Raw genomic sequence first — 25597 nt, 5'->3', positions numbered from 1 at the left:
GCTAGTAACATCAACAAAACAAGTGGTCTGTTAAATGTTGATTTCACAAGGAAGAAATAAAACATTACAATACCATGAGAACTTCCTTTGGTATAATAGCAACCTTTCTGGGCTAAACGAATGTGTTCATTTCCCATTTCCTGTAAACTAATACAGTTGACAGCATCCGTGTTTAAAGGACTGTCACTCTCCACCATGAATGTTTACAGCTACCACTTTGCCAATCAGCTTGCCACATTTAATTATATTAAGAAAGATATGCAGCTCCATTTGATTAACTTTGTGCCAAGAACATTCCTTAAAATCCAGAAGGTTTTTAAATGTGCTTAAGTCTCAGCCGGCTGGCATGTTAATCTAAAATAAGGCTCAAGCAAAGAAGTCTCTTATTATGTATGAAGCTTTAAGAGCTGTTTTTTTATACTACTATGAGGTTATAATACATAGTCCCCAAATCTAGCCCAGTCTCTGAGAATAACTTTATTCATCAAGCTTTAACTTCAAAAGCGAAAACGTGTGACAGTTCCATCTGCACATTCTTTTGATACTCAAAATAAGGCATATTTCTTTGCACCTGTAGCATGTGTGAGCAGTTCCAAAGCCAAAAATGGCAATGACCACCATCAGCCGTATTTGTAATTCTGCTCCTTGCTAAGCCTTTAGGCACCTTATAAAATATTCAGCCAAATCAGCCAGGTGGTGCCAGATAAACACAACCGATGCAAATGGTTCTAGAAAGCATGCAAGCATATACTAGCAGAGGAAACGTTTTCCTAGTGAAGCAATTTTTAAGTATATGGTAAATCAACAACCAAAAGGAGTGGACGGAGAGTTCAATTGCAAGGATTGTCAAACCCTTATCTGGAGCAGGCTAGGCAAGAGTGTTGGCCTCTAACTATGGGTGAACTTCTGCTACTTGCCCTCAGTGGTTTCTGGGAACCGTAGCTCATAGGCTTTGCCCATCCTTAGTGAGAACACATCTAACTCATTTGTGTTTTACAAGAAGCCATGTTGTGGCCAGTTTCCTAGCCCTAAAGGATTACGTCTTCATGCAAGCCATTTACAGTACATTATACCACATTTTACTATATGGCATGGGTTGAACTTACTGTGGCAGGAGCCCATATGACATGATCTAACCGGAGCTGGGGTAGGAAGGCCATGACAAAAGGAACCATTGACAGGGACTTCTATGCCCTTAGCTGTTATCTTCTGACATGTCAGCTTTCGCCTTTGGATTCCAACACCACATCTTACAGAGCACTATAAATAAAAAGACAGGTATGGCACACTGGTCTTTACAATGACACTTTCTCAGTCTCAGTTTCCTGTGTTTCTTCTATTTTCAATAAATGAAAAGTAATACATTGTAATTAAGATGGCCAAATCTTAGTTTGCATGACTCAAATTAAATTTATCAATCAAAAATAACAATTATGAATGTGCAATACAAATCAATTATATGTTAACACTGCATCAGGAAAATACATCCCTTGTATTATCAGAGTGTAAAGAGTACTTCTTCATATGGTATTATCCCTGCATCTACTGACCTTGGACCACTCTCCTACAGTGAGCTGTGGGGGACAATCTTCCTTCCCACAAGGCTTTTGATTAGCTGGCTTGTGCATCTGGCAAAGTTCATCTGAAACCTTCATAAAGCTCCCATCTGCCAACAACTGTTTACAGCTCACTCTGCGGTTCTGGACACCTCCACCACATGTCCGTGAACACTAAGGGAACAAGCAAAGCATTGTTAAGAACAACCGGTATCATTTCAGTATAGCCTGGCGCTTGTGAGATATGCAATACCAAAATACCAAAAGTATCTTTTCACATAGCAGGCTCACTTGTTCAGACACTTTTAGATGGTAGCAAGTTCTATAGCCAAATTAAATAAATCCTTTGTGTTGAAGCCTACTATTATTTCTTTGCTTACATATAACATTCCAACACTGTACAGAATTAGTCATTTCAGTACCCAAGAGACGTGCAAAGCAGGGATGTTACCCTCCAGAAACTCAGTATATAGACTGGGGAAAGTGAAATGGGATTGTATTTATGGCAATATCAAGTGTGACAGTTACAAGTCTCGACAAACTCATTGGTGTCTATAGGGCAAAAACTATCGCTGGCAGCAGCCACAAGTGAAGAGAAGCACAAGGGCCTGATTACTGTCTTATAAGTGGTGCTTGGAGATCAGGAAGATGTCAGGTCTGCTAAGAAAATGCTTTCATAGGAGGTGAAGTTAGAGAACTCCAATCTAGTACTTTATTTAAAGAAATTAATTGTAACAAACATTACCCATCCTGGGACGCTTAAACACCCCAGTTAATGATTTTCACACAACATGGTTCTAAGTCTTACTGGGAGTGCTGCAACTTCACCTTCTGTTAGAAATACATGCAGCAGCCAGGCGCATGCACGCACAAATGTCCAGGGGAGCTATAGGGCATTGTTGAATGACTCACTAAACCACAAGGGATGCCCCCATGGATAACACAAAGTTAGAATGTTGCTGTATAAATACCTGTTGCCATTCCTCAGCGTGCCATGCTGGAGGACAGTCTACCTGGTTGCAGGCCCGTAACGCAGAAGGCTTTGTATCCTTGCACTCTTGCTCTGAATTATTTGTAGGCTCTGTCTGACCCGAGCAATGCACATCTCTCGTCTGTATCCCAACACCACATGTGGCAGAGCACCGACTCCAAGGACCAGTCTGCCATCTGCGTTAAAAACAAGTGTTTGGATAATGAGAGGATAGACCTGGGGAATAAACTGGCATGCGATTAGAAGTGCACAACAGAGACTACACAGAAAATGTGATTTTGGTACAAAGTATAAATAGCTGTGTTATCACCACAGCAACAAATGCTAAACGGACCATTCTAGTACATACTTTAGTACTAATTTCTGGATTCAATAGAATTCACAGCAAGGTGTCCAGTACTAAATACTGAGCAGCATTACCTGAGAATATATATGTGAAAGTTTTCCGTATATACATACAGTATTTTATTATTATTATTATGTTTATAAGCAGCTCTTCTTACAGTCCATACACTCAAGAGGTGTAACAAAACAAACATTGACAGACCTTTACAAACCAATAAATTAGATAAAGATGGCCCTGCTCGTGAGTTTACAATCTCAGCCGCTCATATCACTCCAGGCCCCTTTCATAGTCATTAGAACGGACAGCAATTCACCAGGGTTCTGCCAGACTACATTCCAAAAAGTAATCCCTTCCCATTGGTTTGCTTGAGAATATGGAATAAAGGACCTCAGTATTTCTTCCATACGTCTAGGCTTTCTGCTTGTTTTCATTTAAAACGGTAATGCTTTTCTGTGTGTGCATTTTTTCCTTTGATGTTGCTTACTATTATTTTTATAAGCCTTCGTGTCTTATTTTTAGGAGGATTCTCTTTTGGTAAAGCTAATATACCTCATTGGAGCCCCTTAAATTACCTTATTCAACTTTCCAATGAACCTGTGCATCCCTCTGTTAAATGAATCTTTGCATGTCTAGCTGCTTCTGTAATTGTATTGCCATCTGTTTAAGATTACCCTTTTTTTTGTAAATCCCAGTATACTCTTTCTTCCGTCCCTGTGAGAGCAGAGTTGCTTTACTTATGGCGCGGCTCCTAAGATACGCTTTATTACACAGTTCATAAAAAGAGCTATAGAAGGTGTTATATGGCTAAGCAAGAGACTTACACAATAAAAAAAACAGAGAAACCTGTTATACAAAAAGGTATTCACTTTCAACGTCAACTGTTTATACAGTAAAGCATATTTACTATAATACCTATTTCTGACTTCTACAAAGAAGTGTTATGAGTTATTTCAGAACATTTTTTTTTCGTGGAATATTAGTCAGGGTGTGCCATGTGAACCAACACACGCAAACTGTCACATTTGGAGTGAAGTATAGAGGTTTCACAGGCTGACAGTAGAACTGCGATCGCAAGAAAGTATAAACAATTTTATAACTACTATTTCTGAAATGCGATGGTAAGGCCAAAAAGTAGCCTGGCACATAATCAAGCCATACAAAGTGGTGTATCATATATTTGTTAGCTTGGTGCACTAACAAACCTGACAAAATGAATTACCAGATCTGGAGAAGTGTGTGTAAAATCAGGCTCGGGCTGGCCAACAGGCAAACCGGCAAATGCCGTTTGTCCAGCAGATCTTTTATTATGCATCTGCAACCCAGATACACATGCAGAGGGGGGCATGTATCCATTAGGCAGGCACACATATGTCATTTTATCAGCTGACTATGTATACCATTATAATAAGGTTTTGGTAGCAGTATAAACTGCTTTGTGTGCCCACTATGTAGGAGATGAGAGTAGGTTCTCACCCTATTGAGAGTGTGCCTTGACGTGGCGGGTGAGCTTAATTATGCTTTGGCCAATTCATATAACCAAAACCTCTCATTTATATTATGGTTTTTGTATACATTGTACAGCCAATACACTGTTTTTGCAGCATGCTTACGCCTGTTTGGTAGGCCTCGTATTATACATTTGTATTATTTGAGCCTGTGACTAGCTCAGCGCACCGACATTTTCTTTTCCCTGTTTGCACATATTTGAGGTTGTTGGCTCCTCATCAGTCTGGTTGCAGCTTGCTGTCCAGGGGTTAATAGGGAGGAGGTTTAATTGCACCTCCCCCAACACATTAATAAGGTTTTGGTAGCAGTATAAACTGCTTTGTGTGCCCACTATGTAGGAGGTGAGAGTAGGATCTCACCCTATTGAGAGTGTGCCTTGACCCCAACTTTATTAGGGTAAGAAGCGTTTTTTGTATGTATACCATTATGCCAGAAATGCGATTTTAGACATCTTGTATTACTTTGACAAATCACTCAAACTGACAATGAGCATTGGATGCAAGGTGGACAAATTAACCAACCCGGCATGTTTTAAAAATCCCACACTTAACATTTATGTCTCAAACTTCATCAGCATAAGAACAACTATGTAATTAGCTAATGGAATACTTTTCAGTAAAGCAAATTAAGAGTAAGTTCTAGGTTACAATATCTAGTGGGCCTCCATGATCTTATGGTGGCCTCCTGCTCTAAATAACAAAATAGCTGTTATGCTCCTTAATAGTGCAATCCTTTCTTCAATATATGCAAAGCATCGGTAGTAGATATTGATTATAAAAGCAATTATCTGTAGTACAAACAGGTCATGGATCTTATGTTCTACTGCTGGTGAAGCACTCCATGACCATGACATCATTTTTAGGACACACAGGCTCACATTTCACCCAGAGTTTTATGAAAAGCACATTAACGCACATCTATTTTGACATCCCAAACTACGCAGTTTCAGAATGCTGCCAAACTATCCAACGTTATCAGATTTAATTTAGTATCAGCTAAGTGACTGTGAGAAAATGCATGCAGGTTATAAAAGTGAGCTGTCGGAAAAAGAATAATAAAAACTAAAAACTAATTCCATGTTCTATATAAAGGCTGTTCAAAGGCACCATAAGTAATGGTTTGGGTATTCTTTTATTACTAATCTGCTTTGTTTTTATATGACATCACAATTTTGGATTTCGTACAGCGCTGGCGATGTTTTTATATAAATCCATTGCAGGTGGGTTTGGAAAGTACTTGTATCCTTTTAGTAATATGTATTTTATTGTCTTTTGCTCTTCTGATGTTTAATATAATGTTATTTATCGCCTCAGTAAACTGACCTCAGAGAATAAGGATTAGAGAGGGCATAATGATGGAACCTTGTAAAGAGTGTGGCCAGAGATAGACAATCCTAGTAAATGAAATGCTGAATGTGTCATCAGGAACCAGAGAGTACAATACATTAAGAAACATAGTATTTATTTTCATATGTGTGTAGCCTGCATACATCCATAGGTGGGCCCAACATGTACATAACATTGTGGTCCGGAACAAATCTCCGTTTAATTGCACAAATACTAAAGAAAGCAATTGCAATAAAACATTACGAGTAACGTTATGTGCTATTGGTTTCCTTTCTTCTTCTCGTTAGAATCCAACAGATGAATTTGGGCCTGGAATAACTGTTTAGTGACCCTATAGCTTTTCTACTTTCCAGACATAATGGGTCTAGTTAGATTGGTTCAATTAAGGATTTTATGGTTCTTATGCTAGGTTGTCTTTCAATATGATACCTGGGGTAATATTTCCATTTTAACATGATGAGGTAACAAAGTCTCTAGGGAGGTTTTCTGACAAAACAAGTATATTTCTTAAAATCCAAAAATCAAAATACAAACTGGTTTTTTTCCTCTCGTAATCAAAGAATGTCACACATACCGACATTAGCTTGAATTAAAAAGAAAAACCTAAATGAACCACATAAACATGCCAGATGTATTAGCGTAATATTTTATAGAAATGTCTCTTCTGTAAAACTGAGAAATCATTATGAAACCATAACATGAAATCTTCTTTCGGCTTCAGTGTGAAACAATTTCCTGAATCATTATTAAAAAGACCTTTTCTGACTTCTGGCTGAGGTAAAAGAAGCTTGCTGCCAGGACATGTTCACTTCTGGGTCCAACCTTTGGATCCATTACAGGCCATTATATTACTTTTCAAAATCACAAGAAAATTGCCATACCCGTGGAGAATTCTAGATTGGCGTGTCATATAAAAGCCTGACAGTTACCGTTCACACTCAAGACAGCAGACTAAAATTATTTTCAGTGTAAACGATAGTTACTCAAAATTCTACCAAAGTAGAATCATAAAGATGGAAGAATCTGGCACACTCCATGTACCAGGTCGGACCGTGTGGATTTCTGCATCTTATCTCAGCTTCCTTTCAGTTTTACTGCAGTCTTAAAATTTCTGTCTTGGCGACAGATTTCTGCTATTGAATTATTAAGATCTTTCCATTATGTGTCTGCCAGATGTGGTAAATATAGTAAATGCTGATGGATGTGTAATATTGAGAAGGTTAATAATAAATTCATCTCTTGGTACCTGGCCCTTTCTTGTTATACAGTAAAGTGTTAAAGTGTGGCCATCTTTACCGGTGAGTTATTCTGCTTTGAAAGATAACTATGCACATGAATGAAGCCCATCACAGTAAACCATTAATGAGTTGCCATACTCATCCTTAAATAACTATGTGATATCATCAACAACAAAAACAGATTTGGTTCACATTCATTTCTTTATGTACTTCATAGTTGCTTTGATCTTGTATTACTTTTTAATGCTCCTACTGATTTTAACTATTAGTCTCTTCCTTCAGATGCAATCTTAATTTATAGTCTACCATATTTCCTTTTTTCTAATACTTTTTTTTCTAATTCGATATTAAATTGAAAAATTTATTTACCAAATACCCCAGAAATAGGTAAAAAATCTTGAAGGGTTAGGATTTTCCAGTATGGGAAAATATCAGAACATAACCACATCCATATACTGTATGAGATGTTTACAGTACCTGCACTTTTTAAAATTGACCTAAAGAAAACGCTATATATACACATTTTTGTTGGTTTTTTTTGTAGTAACAATAACAAAATATAGGAAATATAAGTACAACATACATTCTGTTCCCCAGGATGCAACAAAAATAACAAAAAGAAACTCATGGAGTCTTTAATTCCTGTCTGGATCCAAACATATTTTTGTATGGATTTTAAAATTTGCCATTAAATCTGTGTTACCACTTACACTACAAAATGTAACATTTAATAAATGCAGCATCAGAAACATATTTCCTAGTACTTTTGAATGCCCGGTCCCTTCTCAGAAATAATTGTCTATATGTTTCTGGTGAGAGCGCTTGTCATGTGACACAAAGGCAGAGACTGATAGAGTTCTGCCATAAGAGTGAAAAAAAACTTCTTAAAAAGGTATTGTGTTGGTTTTTATGTCAACCTTTAGAGGGAAAATGACAGATCTGCTAAAGTCTATTTGATTAACATAGTAGAGAGTGCAGCCTAAGTGGAACAGCACCTGACACCCATTCTCTTTTAGAACACATGAACATAATAATACACATTTACCAAAATACACTTTTGATACCGATCTTTATCACTCGAGAGAGGACGGTAGAGGTAGGTTAGTAGTGGGTTTCGCCTTGTACCTTGTCTTTGTAGCCCTGCTCTAGACACAAATAAATATGCATACCTTGAGCATTGTTTACATGTCTCGGTATCATGCATAGTGGCCTTATACAAACATCTCCAAACTTCCACTGGAGGTATAGAATCTGATATCTTAATACTACTTCAAACTTCTGCCTTTTCAGACATTTCTATTTTATTGCTTTGTCTATAACGAGTTCCTGTTTGGAATGCCAATTTTCCATCTAAACTATTTCTAATCAGCAACATGTTGGAAAGTTTCCTTTCTACAGATGTTTAACTGCCCCTTTAAGTGTGGTCTTGTCTGACTTTTTTAAACCAGTTTAACTGTGACTGAATCAGCAGCACAATGAACACTCCTCTGGAGTCTAAAATGGAAATTATATTAGTTAAACTTTTAAAGACTTAAGGTTAATATAAATATATATATATATATATATGTTGTTATATATGTTAGCGTATGTCCGGTTGCATTTAGAGTGTATTTCACACGTTAATACAAAATATTAAGGGTGTCCAAGACACATCCCTATATTATAATGGAACATTTTAGTAGATGAAAGGAAAAAAAAGTTTTCACAGGTAACAATTTCCAGCCTTTTAAGCTTATTTAAGCTTTTTTGTTTCTTTGTTTCTGAACTTATGGTTCCACTTGCCATTGCCATCATTGTGCTTTCATACTTTGATATTAAATAAATGTATTTTTACAGTATAACATGTTTCTGGTGTACAGAAAAGTAATTTGACATTTTACTATATTGCTGGTAATGCCGGCATTCTTCTTGCACTCTTGTACATACATTGTTTTTGGTGTCCCTCTTACTAATCTTTTTACTTTTTTTTTTAAATGTATTACATGTTGTATTGGTGTGTTGGAAGCATACCATGAATGAGAACAAAAAAAGTTTAGTTGCTGTGATTTTTTCTTTATCAATAGGGTTTATCAAGGTTAGTATTCATTCTTCACCCGACCGTAACTAAAACACACGTGCATTCAAACTCACTCTAACACCATACACCTAAACATATATACACACCCTATCTTACTACTGGCCCTTAGACTACTAATCCTAGGCTTACCCCGATACTCAAACACTGACACACACACTCATGCTAAGACCATACACTAACACCCTTACACTGATGCTAACATTGTACACTGACATACCGACACACACATTCATGCTAATACCATACACCCACCTACACAGATGCTAACACCGTGCACAAATACATACACTCTAACACATACAGTTGCACATACATGAGCATGCTAACAGAATACATTCACACACAAATGCTAACACACACACTCACCCTTACACTATACCCTTAAACATACATACACACATACCTTTTCTAACTCCAAACACTAACACATACACACACACAGACCCATTCTAACACCATGCAATTACACATATGTAAACTCTCTCCCTCTCCCGTTATCCATGCAGCTCTCACACTTCTCCCTCCTCCTGTTTTCTATATTTCCTGTGCCGGGTCAGCTAATGCATTTTATATGACCCCACTGGGTCTCTCAGTTACCAGGTGCATGGGTGCCTTAGCATGCCCCTGATTTCAACCCATGAATGTAAAATATAAATGATCCAACCTTATAAAGAGTATGGCCAATAAAGTTAGAACCTCAAGGAAACATGATTAGCATACAATATAGATCCAAATAAAATCATGTATTGCTATGTATGAAAAACAGGGCCATAAGATAGTAAAAAATGGAAGACTGCCTTTTGTAGCACCAAATGTTCAATACTGTTTAGTATGTCCAATGTGTCATATATAGGTATAATTATCTTGCATAAAGATTGTAAGATTAAGATTCAGGCATTTTTGTCCACCCCCTAAAGATTATGTGAACCTAAGAATTTGTCAGCTCAAATATAGAATCTTCCAAATTATGCATTTTAATACCTTATGTCCTGAGAAACACCCAATATTATAGGGACAAGTTCCACATATGGCACATACCTGGCAGGACATGGTTTAATGTTGCATGCTCTAGTCATTACCGGTGGACGCATGGAACTGTCACACAGACTGTTGTTGACTACCTGCTTTGTGTTAATATGCAGGCACACAGCAATTGCTTCCTGACTTCCTGGATTTTCAAAAGGAAATATAAGTGTTATGGACAATTGCACATAGATTACTCAAAAATAATTGCCTTTCAGATACAGTTAAAATAATTAAAATAATTTCTCCTTAACTAATGTAAGGTTTTCTTTTCTAATCCCCAAGACTGGGTGGCTAACTACAATTATAATTACTAATTTTGGATTTCAGATCACAAGTAAATTGTTATCACATTTTAAGAGACATGCAATATAAACTGCAATCAAATAACACCAGTGAAATACAAAATAAAATAGAATTTTAGGGCCCACAATTCCTCACTTTGTGAAATAAGTCCCCTAATATGTCTAATATGAACTCCCACAAGAGGGGACATTTAAGGCCACTCTAAAATGCACTGGGCAATCCATACAATACTTAAATGTATGGTTTAGTCCTCATTTTTAAATAGATATTGGGGATCGTTTTACATAGCTAAAATAAGGCCACACGGTATGAAGAGGGGAGTCTTGTCAGAGGCAAAGCATGTAACGAGTATTGTGTTTGCTTTTAGACTCAGAAACAAACTTCTTGTGTGAGAAAGAGCATATGAGACTTACCTCCCAAACATGTACTAGAACATGGAGTGAAACCAATGTATTCCCAGTCATAAGGCGCGGTGGAATCTATTTGATGAGGGGACATTTCTGAGGTTGGAGCCACATATTCTCCTCCGCATGGCTGTACATTGCAGGTTCTTTCTGTGATTGGTTTATCTTCGTCACACTCTTCATCAGGTAAATCCAGTTCGGTCTGAGTGAATGTCAGAAGAATGCGGCATTTGACCTCCCTCACTTGCACCCCAGAACCACAGGTGGTACTGCATGGTGACCAGGCTTCGGGAATATAGCTGAAAGCACACACCAACAATACATCCGTTTAATAAAATTCTGCTGTTAATTGATAACCTCCATTACATAGACCTTTATTAATGCTTCAGTTTTTAAAAGAAAATAAAAATGGTATTTTTTTCTTCAACTTAAACTGCTCCATACCGACTAAATGTCCTCAAGATATGGTGTGGATCATATTTTTAAAACATTCCTTTGCAGAATGCATGCCATAGAAGCTATCCCAAATGACCTAAGGGTTACTTATTATTATATTTATTGATTCTTAGCAGAGGATTAATTATGATGTTATACTTGGTGTTCTGGTTTTTGTCTCACAATATTTATATCCTGACATTTATACATAAACATCCGAGGTCACATTCCTACGTGTGCCGACACAGATCTGTGACTTAATTCTACTTACACATTGTATTTCAGCACATACATTGTGTACAATGGAGGCCCTGTTGTCACCCTAATCAACTGTAATTCTACATTATAGATCTCTCCTGATTGCACTACACTCTAAAGAAAATAATGGAACTATTATACACAGCATTGTGGAAATGCTGAAACTTGTACTGTAACAAAGAGGGCCCCAGGAGGCAGCCTTTAAAATCATGATGGTCTCCGACTGTCATCACATTCCACAGCTAGAGAGAAAAAAAAAGGTCAAGCTCACATTTTTCTTGGCTCAGGTTTTCAAGCAAGTCGTATTATAATCTGCCAATAAAAAAACCCTCTCAATGTTCAACTTTAGTATAAATGGGACACTAGCCGTGGTATACCGCAGAGGCCAAGGTATTTATCTAACATGAGGTTGGTTTGGCAATGTGCAGGTTTGAGCACGGAAGACAGCTGCACAACATAATATACAACACACATTACATGGGGTGATAGAGTCCAGTACAGCCAAGACCTCTTCCATAAGTTTTCCATAAGTCGCTCAGTGATCTGGAATCTAAAATCCAGTAGACTAAAGGGAGTGTTTTGCAGGACCCTAGGAAGTCCAAGCAATAGCTGGGTAAACAGTTACCTATTACTCAGTAACATCACTGTGTGATGGGTCTTGGAAGATTGTATCTGGCCCTTATGGATTCTATCTATATACAAGATGTCCTGCTGATCAGCAAGTTCACATCTTTAAACCCCTTCAGACTCTATTGAAAAAAAATCCCTTCTGAAAAATAGAAGATTTGACTTACCACCAATAAATGATTTGACATAGTAACAGAAAATATGTGACTCTTTTTTGCACTTAAGTACATTTATAAATAGTTGAAGTACCACCACCCCAGCCTTTGTGCAAAATGAGTCAATTGAGGCATCTGACAGCTTCTGTCCTCCATGCCAATTTGTGAATAAACTTTGCTGACATCGCCTACAGCATTGCTGCCTTTGTTTGTTTCTTTGGCCGCATGAGTGAGTTGCAGCCCTCCATGCTATATTATTGAGCGCCTGCATTGTAAATGTGGCAGACTTTCCATTATGTTGCTTTGCATGCCCTGTCTGGACCTTTCTGGTTTGTTCAACTATAAATCACATAACATTATGCGAATTTGATGCTTAAAGATCTTCAAATCAGTAGCAATGCACATTGTAAGTCAACAAATTCTACCACTTAAAAGCCACTGATTTAGCCCAGTGGTAAGAAACACAATACTATCTGAGTACTTTCCTTTTTAATTTAAAATACATTTTACTTGAGCAATTTAGCAAAACTAGTCCACCCATATTTCTCCCATTACTACTGAAGCACTGTCAACAATGGTGATTCCAAAATCAAACCGCAGCTCCATCATGGGGAAACGTAAAGGATCACATGCTTTTAGGATACATAACAAGGTATGATGGCATATACACCAATTGATATTCTGCCACATAAAAGTTAATATATTAATATGCCAGTTTAACTTTTTTAACAGTTTAATTTTGATTTCAGTATCAAAATTGATTAGAAAATGAAGGTTATGGTATGGAACAGGCAATTCTTTTTCAATACATACAGCTTAAAAAAAACACAACTGAACAATGTATGCTTTATTATTTTAAGAATGAATGAGTGAGTGAATAAATAAACAAGTGAGTGCAGGGCCGGCCCGACAATGGAGCCGAGTGGGGCAACCGCTCCAGGCGGCATTTTTATTTTTTTTTTAAAGCGAAAGAGAGAGAAAGGGGCGCCGAGTGGTTTTGGCTTACCAAGCTGTCAGTACCCGCTCGGCGCCCCTCTCTCTCTCTCCTCTGCGGCGAGTCTCCCTGTTCGGTCTCGGTGCCGGCTTGTAATGCTGAGTGCCGGAAGATTTCCGGCGCTCAGCATTACAAGCCGGCACCGAGACCGAACAGGGAGACTCGCCGCAGGACTGCTGAAAGGTAAGTACAAAGGGGGCGGCAGGGACGGAGGGAGAGGAAGGGTAGATAATGGGGGGGGGGGCGGCAGGGACGGAGGGAGAGGAAGGGTAGATAAGGGAGGGGGAGGGGGGGCGGCATTTTAAAATTCGCCCCAGGCGGCATTTTGCCTTGGGCCGGCCCTGAGTGAGTGAGTAAATAAACAAAAAGGTGAGTGAATGAGTGAGTAACAGCAGCTGCTGGAGAAATTCAGACAAACAGACATTTTCTTCTGGCTTTGTTATGTATAGTCTGTGTTGTGCTACCAGAAAAAAAAAAATACAGACTTACGTTGGCTGGTCTGAAGCTGTCCTAGTTTCCTCTAGCTCCTGAGCTTGTTTAAGCCACGGATGCTTTGCCTCAACTGGGAATTTTTCTAGCAGACAAATAAAAAACAAAGTTTTTTTTTTTAATGTGACACACCACACGAGATATCCTACTTCTTACTTTCAACAATTTTTTGTTTAGTTTTATATTCACACATTTTCGAATAACACATTTTGTTCCCTGCCCTTTCAGTTACGACATATTCAGAGAGCTTTTTCAATTTGTAAACAAAAATCTTTGTTACTCACCATCATTTACTCCCTCACACTCTCACTCACTCTCTCACAATCAGGGACATGGAAGCGGTTTGCAGAGAAGGTAGGGAGACATTGAGAGAATGTGAGTGAGAGCCTGAAAGAGGATGAGTGAGAGAGAGTGGAGAAAGCAACAAAATGCAAATAAAAATTCTGAGCTATCTGCTCCATTATCGTTTGTTTCGCTGGCGTCGCACCTCATTTTCAGACATTTGTACAAATTAACAAAACTGGCAAATTTCATTTAAATAACAATTTGCATGAATCCAAATACAAAAGTTGAGTGTTATTAAGAAATCAAATTAAAACTAAGACTAAAAAGAAACCATACCTCGGGGTTTAAAACATGGCACTGGAACAATACATTCCTCTTTTATGTGTGGCTTCAGCTGGGGGTTACATCCACCTGTGTGCTGCCCACGATGATCGTTGCAGAGCACCACCCTGTAGCGCAAACCACGGCCACAGGTAACTGTGCACTGAAAAATTTGAATAAAGAAAAACATGATTCATAGCTTAGTGTATTTAGATGTGGCATAAGGATGGCAACTCAAATGAATCGGGATCCAATCAAAAGTAAAATGCTGGCCAATCAGGACCAAGAATGAAACAGGAAGACAGAATAGAACACGTTATCACTACTTATCACACCATTCTTTTCCAACAATGGTAATGTAGCTATAATGGATTTTCTAGTTTTCATATTTTTGTTGGAATGTTTGAATAGTACCAATGGATCAATGCACAAGCTTACATTCTAGGCAAAAAAAAAATAATGTAAAACAAAATTATGTAAAAATTTGTGGGCAGGCATTAGGGGTACATGGGAGCAAAAAACTATATCTGAAGGTACCCCCATATAAAATGCAACAGAAACGATAGAAGACGAGAGCCTTCACAGGGTGGTAATGGTTTTGGCTATTACCTGTGACCATTCCATGGCCATCCACTTAGGGCAATCAAAGAGATTGCAAGTCTGCATGATGGTGGGCTTCGGTGCATACATGCATTTCCACTCCTCCACCTGTAATATCTCCCCGTGCATTGTCTCTTCCACACATACAATGGACCTCCTCTGAATGCCCCCACCACATGAGACAGAACATGCGGTCCAAGGGTTGTATTCCCAGCTGCATTAAATAACAACATAAACACATTTAATAAGGACCCAGAATAATTGCTTTAAAACATACATGTAGTTTAAATATATACATCAAAAGAAGTATGTAACATAATTGCACATGAAGACAATTTATGTCCAAATTAAGTTTTTTTTTCTTTTCCATTCTACACTGTTTCTGTTTCATTCATGTAACATTTTGTTTCACGTTACTAAACTGATAATTAAGTTAAATTTAAAAAAAGAGAGAATTCTTGCAAAGGAAGCAAGAACAGACTAAAGGCTAGCAATGCCACATAAATTGGAAGTGCCGCAAAAAAAACAATATTTAAAATGGTTGTCAATATAAACAACTAAAATTTTGGGGTTTTTTTACGACAATATAATTCTTAATGATCAACAATGCCAAATACGTCCAGAGCTGGCTTGGGGAATGCTGCAAGTGAGGGTCTATTTGGGCCCTCATGTGCATTCCCGTTGGCTTTAAAACACTTTTTTTTGTCTGCAATCGTTTTACACCGTTTCCATAAGACTTGCCTTTTTTTTCCATTTGAGTATATACCCTCATCTTTTGTATTAATAAAATCATTTGAACCACTGAAAGAGCAAACAAAATATTTGATACCCAAAGGGTTAATAGCAAATCATCTTTGATATCAATTGAAATATGTACAGTAAGGAGGATTTATGCTATGGCTTCTAAAAAGGGAAAAACACATGCCCACCATCAGTGCTTTATAAAGTCACGTAATGTGCAGATAGGAAGATATAAACAGCTCAGAATCGACCTATACATCGTGATGCTCTTCGGCATGTGTGTATTGTCAAGACGTTTCACAAATAATTGGATGTGAAATTTCCCAGAGGCAGCCATTGTCAATGAAAGGTTCCCTAGTGTAAACTGGCCCTGCTTTCTAGTCATCAAAAATATTTAGGAGAGCGTCGTCTCTGAGCGAAAACCTTTTTTTTTTTTGTGTATGAATCAGCTGCAATCATATCTGAAATCATTTAACTGCTTCCCTGCCAGTCGCTTTCCCCAATAGCATAGAACCTCAGCTGCTAAATTTAAAACATATCCTCTCCTGACCTGCTGATTAAACTCATCTTGCTGTTATTATTTTTCCCCTTCCTAAAAACCCCTTTAAATTCTCTGACATTTATGTGGCATGATAATACCCAGATACAAATTTCAAGTGAGCTGTTCTCATAACTTTTTTTTTCCACAACGATACCATTTAAGGACAGCTGCGTAATTTAAGGGAAAAAAATGTATCCCATCAAAACAAGGATATGATAAAAGCTTTGGCATAATGCTAAAAGATATCACTTACGTCAAAGATGGCAGAGAATGTTTTTACTGCAACATACCGTGGGAGAGGCTGGAAATGGTCGTAGGGCATTATCTCCTTAAAGCCGTCACTGTGAATATATATATATATATGTATATATAAAAAGCAAACTTTTAGTTAATATATTCTTATAAAAGGAATCATACAAGTCTGAAGCCAGACACAACGATGGTTATAACACATAGCTAAGCAATGGTAGTTTTTATAGACAATGTTATATGCATTATTTTCAACCATGAGCATGGTATGGACCAAATGTTTCATACTGGCAATTTTGGCAACCAGGCATGCAAGAAGGAAGGTATATTTAAGCCGCCTGAAAGGGGTAGTAATTACAACATTGTTTTTTTGTGTCACTGTTACAATGCACATAGCTATAATGTGATACACAAGATACATATGAATGTCCATAGTGCAACACAGCTGGGAATTAACTTGCTATATAGTATATATAGGACACTAGGACAATTTACAAATGGACCGCTTCCTCAGAGAAGGTAATCACATGTCATAGGTAGAGTTGACACCTATCGGTTGTAAAATGTTTTCAGGGGACAGTAACAACCATATGAAGCCCATGGCTGGAGTAGTTTAAATGTGTGGGCCAATTACCTGTCTAGTGTGAGTTACTCCTAGTTTTCTAGTGCGATTTTTCTAGTTCTCCAATTTGCTGTAGAACCTTAAAATTGCCTTCTTACAACACACTCTCACATTCCTACTGTATGAAAACCTGCCCTTACCCGTACTTTTACCCGTACTTTGTCACCCTATTTATTACAAACCGCCATCTGTCAACAGACAGGAAAAGTATGGCTTAAATGACATATAGAGTTGGGTGGAGAAACTGACACTAAAATCACGTGTCTCTAAGTATCTCAAAAGAAGATGGATAGCACTGGGACTATTGCAAATAGACACAGAAATACAGCATTCTCCTTCATCACAGAGAGGAGAAACAGCAGGCGAGTGTAGACATTTGATTACTTAAATAAAGTAAAATTCAGTATGAATTCTAATGAGTGGGATTATAATTTGGTTTGACTAAGCAGCCATGCATGTTTCCCTGCAGACAACAATAGCCAGACAAGGGTGGTCTTAATTCGTTGCTTTTAGAAATCCCATGTAAGTATGAGTTGTTTATTACATTTTCTCAGGTTATCCCCATGTGTCGTAAGTATATACAGAGAAGTGCTTTGCAGGGATTTAAGGAAATGGGTCATTTAGATACAGGAAGTAGAAATAGTCAGAAAGAGTGCTGCCTTTGCTACAGCTGTGCTGGTCCTGGCTTCCTATGACTTTTCATAGTATTTGGTAAAATAACAACCTGAACATCCTCCTGCAGTATACTGTATTTGCATTTTCTATAGCTTTCTGTGTAAGGGGAAATGTGTTATACAGCTTTAACTCGCTTGTCTATTGTTACGCCACACATATAGCACAATAAATATATTTCTTTCCGTACCTGGAGGGACAGGGATCCATGTTACATTCCTTTAGCTTAGGTTTCGGCTTCTTGTTCTCAGGATAATAATGGCAGTAATGGTCAGGGACAGTGCGGTTTAACCGAATGTCGATACACTCAGCCGAGTTCAGCTGATATCCTGAATAAAATATACAATGGATGACACTAAAACTACAGATCGTTAGTATAGAGATATATGAACATTTCTTTAAAAAAATAATTTCTGCATTTCGTCGTATCCCAGTCATGTTGGTGCTAGCGCACAAACTGTAAACTAACTCAATTTTAATTTTAATTGTTTAGATGCAAAAAGTATTTTATTTGCCGTTTGCCCACATTCTGAAAACTCTTCTAGAGGAATCACACTATTTCTTTTGGAATACTGGTTCCCACACTATCCACTGATACTGTTCACTTTTTGTCTGTACCAAATTATGACTTAATGGCAACGTTGTGTTCATGAATCACCTTCATGGTCATAGATTCATTATAGTCCCTTCAACGCTTTCAGAATTGCTAAGAGGACTTGGTCACTCCCAATGACGTTAACGGAGGTTTCTGCACGACCAGCTTGCATGAATTACCCTTGATGAATCCACCCCACACAAACTATCAAGGGGAAGCATGGGGTGGAACTGTAAAACTATTTTTCACAGCATTCAACCAACAGTTTCCCCAAATACTTTCAAAGTAGAACAAAAAAACAAACTAGATGAATGGATACTGTTAGTTTTATAAAACATCTTTTAGCTGTCATTTTACGGAATACCTTAATTACTCACCCCCTCCACATGTTACTGTACATGGAAAGAAGTCCGTCTGTTTCCATTGGTGACTAATGGGTTGGTAGAAAAAGAATTGCACCACACTGTCTTTAGGGGCGACATACCTGGTCTGGAGAGATTGCGGCAGGTTATTGCGCATAACCAACCAAACCCAATTTCACACTTACCAAGTAAGACATGCTCTACATATACGTATCTATTTCAAATGTTTTTACACAGTGTTAAAATCCCAATTTTCCCTCAACCAATCAAACATGATTAAAGTATTCAAGTAACTATACTGCTCTTTAGTATAATATTACAGTAACACAACCCAAGTCTTAAAATTATCACAATGTATATTTTTATAGTATATTTTATGGGCAAAGCATTCCCTTACTGAATATCAAAAGAACTCTGTAAGTCTACCGTGATGCAGTTAGGTAATAAAATGCATTTGTTAAAAAAAACAAAACAAAAAAAAAAAACTGTAAATTACAAAACGTGACACACACAAAGGCATACTATAATAGGGCACACAGTGGAACCACAGTTCATTTATAGATGTAATGAAACATTCAATTATGCATCGAGTTTCTGAGGATCATGAACATTAATCCAGACACGTTTGCCCAATCCATATTCTGTGCGCACTAGCCACACTCTATTTGCTTTAGATGTATTTTTAATGTTTCAAGGCCTCCCCTGCTTTGATGCTATCTTTAACTACTGGTCATCCAAAGGGTTAAGCAGAATTCTGGAAACAAGACTGCAAAATTATGCGCAACAAACTCGAAATCCAAAATTAGCCTAAATTTGATGCATATTACTGAAAATAGAAATTGGTTCAATCTAAGCAGTATACCATAAACAGTAAACTGTTCTTCTTGGTTAGTTTGTCAGCAGTCAGAAGAATGCTGACCTTGAACTCATGAAGTTAAATGTTCAGTTCATGGGTTTGGTAATCACAACACATAAAGGTTAATATTTTAACTCTTTATTCGTCATCTAATTGTGTTCTATAATTCAGAGTGTTCATGAGGTACGCAATTATGGAAGCAGGTGTTCAGCAGCTGCTGATGATATACTATTTGCTTGCCCCTGGTTCAAGGTCTTAAGAATTTGTTTTGTGGGTACACAGGATGATCAGCCAGCTCCCAAGCTACCTTCTGTATTAGGTGAAAATTGAATTTGACAACAAAGAACTCAATATGTGTTTATCTTTGCATAATAAGGAATTGAAACAGAGCTTGCCAAGGTAGTTATGGCCGCTTTGCCTTAAAGCAATGAATATGTGGGAAATAATTTCTGGGTTATGTCATGAGTCTGACCTCAGGTATTTTTTTGTATATAATTGGTATATAATTATAACAATTTCCTTAATCCAGTAACAGCATATTCCACCACACAAGTGGGATCCATATCCTAGGCTTGTGATGTGTACGGTTTGGTTGAAGTTATGAGGAGCCTACGGGGAAAGTTGGCTACAGATCAGCTGAAATAAACACATACATGCATACACACTCTGTAATACAGATACATAATGTTTAATCTGCGAGATATGTTTTGTGGAAAAAAGAAGTAATAACGGATATAGAGGAGAGGTAAATAGCAGCACTCATTCTACTGCCTAAACGTGCTAATTCTGGCATTTATTGTGTTATGCTGATGATGTCTTAGCTGATCCCACTAAAGTGTTTAGTTACTTAAGGCTACGTTGGTATAGTCCTAAATCTAAACTTTTCAAGATATTCACTAATAGGGACAGCTTTATTCCTGTGTGGTAAATATACAAGGGCGCCTCACTACCCAGCAAGTCCTATAATGGCAGGAAAACCATGCCACATTTTGTGCTACAGGTTTTGTGTGAGTTTTCATTGTGAGAGATAAGTCCCCACTGATATCAATCTGAACAGAAGAGTGGGGAACTCATGGGAGTTAGGAGAAGTCCACCAAAGAGTAAATTCACGAAGCATACTTTCTGGCCAAAGTAAGTAAGATTAATTACAACAATAATGAGCAAAGCACAGGGGGCCGGGTGACCCCCACGATCACTTACACAGGGGCCTGCTGCTTAGCTCTGTATCAAATGACCCTGCTGCATTCATGCTTCCCCTGGGCAGTAAAAGAGAAATTGTTTGCACAGTTTGTGAGCAACCCAGACAAAAGCAGTGGGCCCCTGCGGAAGCCTGAGAGCGGCACAGAGAAATGTGCAGTTCAGGTAAGGGAGTGGGAGAGGGTGTATGAATTAGTATGTGTGATTGAGTGAATGCATGAGTATCTGTGAATGAAGGAATGCATGAGTATCTGAATGAGGGAATGCATGAGTATCTTAATAAGGGAATGAATATCTGAATGAGGGAATGGATATTTGTGAATGAGTGAATTAATATGTGTGTGATAGCATGGTTGTATGTGGGGGGACATAGCACAGAGAGGCTGTTTGGGGGGCAAAGGTGCCACAGGCAGACTGTTTGGAGGCAAAGGTGCCGCAGGCAGGCTGTTTGGGGGCAAAGGTGCCGCAGGCAGGCTGGTTGGGGGCAAAGGTGCCGCAGGCAGGCTGTTTGGGGGCAAAGGTAGCGCAGGGAGGCTGTTTGGGGGCAAAGGTAGCGCAGGGAGGCTGTTTGGGGGCAAAGGTGCCACAGTGGTGTGCTGAAAAAATATTAAAGAGGAAAATAATAAAAGTAAATGTAAACTATTTTATTGCATTACCTTGATTATAAAATCTGCTCGCAGTGGACCTGGTATTTTTAATATTTCTCTCTCTGAACCCTTCTGGAATTCAACAGTTGTATTTTCTATGACGTAGCTTCCAGCTGAACTGAAGCTGTGCTCCCCAGTTTCACCCTGCAAGGTTTTTGATTCAATAACTGCAAAGAGATGGCAAGAATTAATTCATACGCAAAACCTAGAGGCATGTTTCAGCGGTATCAGTTTTGACCAGGATTCATCTAGGCTACGAGCAACAACCCTTTTTATTATTAATATTTTCTGTTTTGTAACATCCAATTCCATATATGGCCAAACATATTAAAGTACTTATGGAATATTACCACCACTATTATGCTCATCTCTATGTCCTGTATTCTCTTTCTAATCCATCCAGTCACTGTCCATTCTTCATGTTGCCTTGTTTTTTTGTGTAACCTACATTTTAGGCTTGACCCCCAAGGCCCCTGTAACAGGTTCTTCTGGCACAAAGTCAAGCACAAAGCTTATATTTTCATAAATGAAATACATTATATTCGGTTGTAACATTAGACAGCTTGCACGCATGTACCTTTTTTTTTAATTTTTTTATTTTAACTGTCGGGTTCCTCTCTAGACGCAGAAATAAGTCAGTCTGGATGAGACAACTGCTACGTAATGCGTTCAAGGAAAGGTTTACTTGTGTCTGAATCTAAATTCTTACATTATATATTTCTCGGGGGAAGACACTTCTCTGGTTTCTGCAGACACCAGTGTTTTGCCTGCAGCCGAATATGCCTACAATGGATCGGGGGCTTAGCTAATGGATTCCAGTTACACCAGTCTGCACAGTTTGAGTGTGTGACTAACATGCAAGAAGTATAGTATACCTCAGGCAGAGACAGGGTTAATGTTTTGACTAGTCTGCACAATTGATGAACGTTTGTCGTATGCCATTCACTACTCCCATATTTCCTAGTAAAAACCTGTGATGATGTTTCGCTTTCCATCTTGCTCCATCTACCTTAGACTTAATTAATCAACCAATCAAAACTTGTAATAGAAACAAGATGATTAATGGCTGCCACTAACAAAGATGACTATATGCCAATGGCACAAGCCATTAGTCACAGAAAGTTTTCCTTATTTCCAGTGCTTTTTCTTTTTCATTAACAAAGACGCATATATCTAAAGTAGATTTAAGACATTTCAGATGTATAGAATGCTTACAAAAAAATATTAGTTTATTTTTATCATTTAACAAAATGTAAAGTGAGTGAATTTTAAAAAAAATCAAATCAATATTTGGTGTGACCACCCCTTGCCTTCAAAATAGCATGGTGCCAAAATAGGTGCCACTGCAGGCAGCTTTTAAGGAACTTGAGAGGAAAGATGTTCCGATCATCTTGGAGAACTAACCACAGTTCTCGTGTGGATTCTCTCTCCATGTAATTCCAGTCAGACTTGATGCTGTTGGCTCTGTGGGGGCCATGCCATTACTTCCAGGACTTCTTGTTCTCCTTTACATTGAAGATCATTCTTAATGACTTTGGCTGAATGTTTGGGGTTATTGTAATACTGCAGAATAAATTTGGAGCAAACAGATGCCTCCATGGTGGTGTTCCATGATGGATAATTATCTGCTTGGCCTTCTCAGCATTAAGGAGACCATTAAATTTGACCATGCTTCACTGTTGCCACTGTTGTACAGGTCTTCAGCCCTTTGGCGAACAAACTGCCTTTTGCTACAACCAAATTAAAATTTTGATTGATCTGTCCAGAGCACCTGCTGCTGAAATTTTTCTGAACCCCAGTTCCTGTGTTTTTGTGAATAGTTGAAACACGTGGCTGCAAGTCTTTCATGAAGACAACTTCTGACCAGACTTCTCTAGTAGATCAATGGACCCGGTTCCCACTGTTTTCTGACAATGCAGAGCTGATGTCACTGCTGGACATCTTCCAACTGCAAAGGAGAGTAAGCATGATGTGTCTTTAATCTGATGCAGTAAGTTTCCTTGGCCGACCACTGTGTCTACGGTCCTCAACATTACCCGTTTCTTTTGCGTCTTCAAACAAACTTGGACAGAAAATCTGGAAACCCCGGTCTGCCTTGAAATTTCTGCTTGGGGGAGACCTTGCTGATGTAGTATAACCTTGTGTCTTGTTGCTGTACTCAGTCTTGCCATGGTGTATGACTTTTGACATAAAACTGTCTTCAGCAACCTCGGCTTGTTAGTGAATTTTGTGTTTCTTCACCACGTTTTATTCCTTCTACACAACTGTTTCCATTAATGATTGTGTTTCAACCTACATTTTCAATTGATGATCATTACCACTTGTTTGGTATAATTGTTTAATCATACACTTAATTATATGCCTACAGAGTCCCTGACTTTATGCAACTGTACCAAGAAGAACTGATGCTATTTTGAAGGCACACTAAATCAATGGTCACACTAAATATTGATTAGATTTTTCTTCTGTTCCCTCACTTTGCATTTTGTTAAATGATAAAAAATAAACTTTTAACATGTCTATGCTTGAAAGCATTCACATTTTACTGCACACCTGCCTTTATAAATTGTACCTATGAAATCAGTTCTGTCTGCCCCATCTGCTAAAAAAGTCCTTTATGAACTGGATGTTCTTAGGAGCTATAGCAGAGGTCAAAAGACTACAGTGAGCTCAACAAAAATATAATTAATGGTATGTAAAATTACAGTGGTGTAACAGGGCAATATTCTATCGCCATCATCATGTCGGTCATCTCGGTACAGGGGCCAGTTTCCATCTTGTTACCTTGCTTTAGTAACTCTCCACTGACTCGCATGCCCTCCGTTACACACACACACACGAACACTAAACTCGACACAACTTTGCACACAATACTGACTTCCTATAGCTAGCTTTGTTCATATGAAGCAGGGTATACTTGCAGCATTCCCACATGTCTTTTGAAGCTTACTGATGTGCCTGTAATCACGGGTGGTTGCAGACACCAAGTTTAGTGAATGCACATTTCAGACTTGTTGTTACAAATTAAAAATATATGAAGCCCACACAACATAAGCTGTAGCGGGGTAAATTATGGGGGTAGCACAGGCATCGAACACTAATCTGCAACCATCAGACAAGTTCAGAGACCTAGGGTTCCCATAGAAATCTTGTGGTGGTGCCTCTACTGCAAGGGATTCTGGGTAGGCAAATACAAACAATGTTAACAATCATCACCTTTTTGCCTCTATATCCACTTTATACACGAATGCCTTGGAATAAATGTCCGCTGTACTAGACATAGATGCAAAAGCCAGATCACCACTCATGGACAACTATTTTGCTCTTAATGGGAGGTTGGATACTGGCTTATTGCTTGAGGCTTAGAGAAACACGTGGAGCACACACAATATTAGTTGTGGTGGGGTAAAGATGATGGAGAACCCACCCATTAAGGGGGTAGCAGAAGCATTGGTAAACATTAATCTGTGCTAACCTTTCTGCGCAGGGATGACACCTAGTTGAGCTGCTGGAGGAACCTGCAATGCATTTCCCTGGGAAAACTCCCCTCACATAACCTAATACTTAAATTGCATTTTCTTTCATCTTACTTGAAATTCAGTGCACAGGAGTTTTTGTAATTCTCTTAACGTTTTAATACACAAAAGAGAATAACCTTCTGAATATAGGACCCATTAATTTTTGTACATTTTTCCATCATCCCAAGATCAGAGCTGTGGAAAACATCAATAGATGTAATATTCTTTGCAGATTTCTAGACATTAAATATGTTAAACTGGTCTATGCAGCCACTTCAGCTTTAAAAATCTTCTCCGCTTTATTCAGCGGTCAATTTGTATAATGTAAATTAAGTGTATAAGCAGTTAATAAGTTCCTATAGTCACTTGCAATAGATAAGCAAAAAGCCTACATGATTATATTTACAACAAAGCCAATTAAATTGTTATCGTGCTAAGATCAAACTTCTCATAGCGGTTTGGATTAATTGTAGTTCTCTTCTAGGTCAATTATGGGACATCATATCAGGTTCCATGAGAGTGAATCCTTGAGACAATGGAGTTTACCCGTGTTTCTGAGATGCAGGTAAAAACCAACCTCACTATATGCTATGATAGAGCGTCCTTAGTGTATTTATCTTACAAGAAAACCCAAGATAAG

At 38.2% G+C, this 25597-nt stretch overlaps 1 protein-coding gene across 1 annotated transcript in view; it reads right to left on the bottom strand.

Annotated features, from left to right (window-relative positions):
- LOC149278422 (ADAMTS-like protein 3) overlaps positions 1–25597 on the bottom strand; it is a 142553-nt gene that overhangs the window by 7409 nt on the left and 109547 nt on the right. The window contains exons 8-19 of the mRNA XM_089501981.1: positions 21449–21606; positions 18755–18866; positions 17973–18111; positions 16530–16580; positions 14967–15171; positions 14373–14520; positions 13752–13836; positions 10803–11092; positions 10099–10228; positions 2528–2723; positions 1551–1730; positions 1107–1260 (exon numbers count right to left, since the gene is read on the bottom strand). Of these exons, the coding sequence (XP_089358107.1) occupies positions 1107–1260; positions 1551–1730; positions 2528–2723; positions 10099–10228; positions 10803–11092; positions 13752–13836; positions 14373–14520; positions 14967–15171; positions 16530–16580; positions 17973–18111; positions 18755–18866; positions 21449–21606 (1848 nt within the window). The remainder of the gene's footprint in view (positions 1–1106; positions 1261–1550; positions 1731–2527; positions 2724–10098; positions 10229–10802; positions 11093–13751; positions 13837–14372; positions 14521–14966; positions 15172–16529; positions 16581–17972; positions 18112–18754; positions 18867–21448; positions 21607–25597) is intronic.

The sequence above is a fragment of the Sceloporus occidentalis genome, unplaced genomic scaffold (genome assembly GCF_023333645.1).
Source record: "Sceloporus occidentalis isolate IW3139 unplaced genomic scaffold, rSceOcc1.0.p SCAF_189, whole genome shotgun sequence".
Classification (NCBI taxonomy): domain Eukaryota; kingdom Metazoa; phylum Chordata; class Lepidosauria; order Squamata; family Phrynosomatidae; genus Sceloporus; species Sceloporus occidentalis.
The sequence above is the reverse complement of the archived record's forward strand: the minus strand, read 5'-3'. Positions and strand labels throughout refer to the sequence as shown.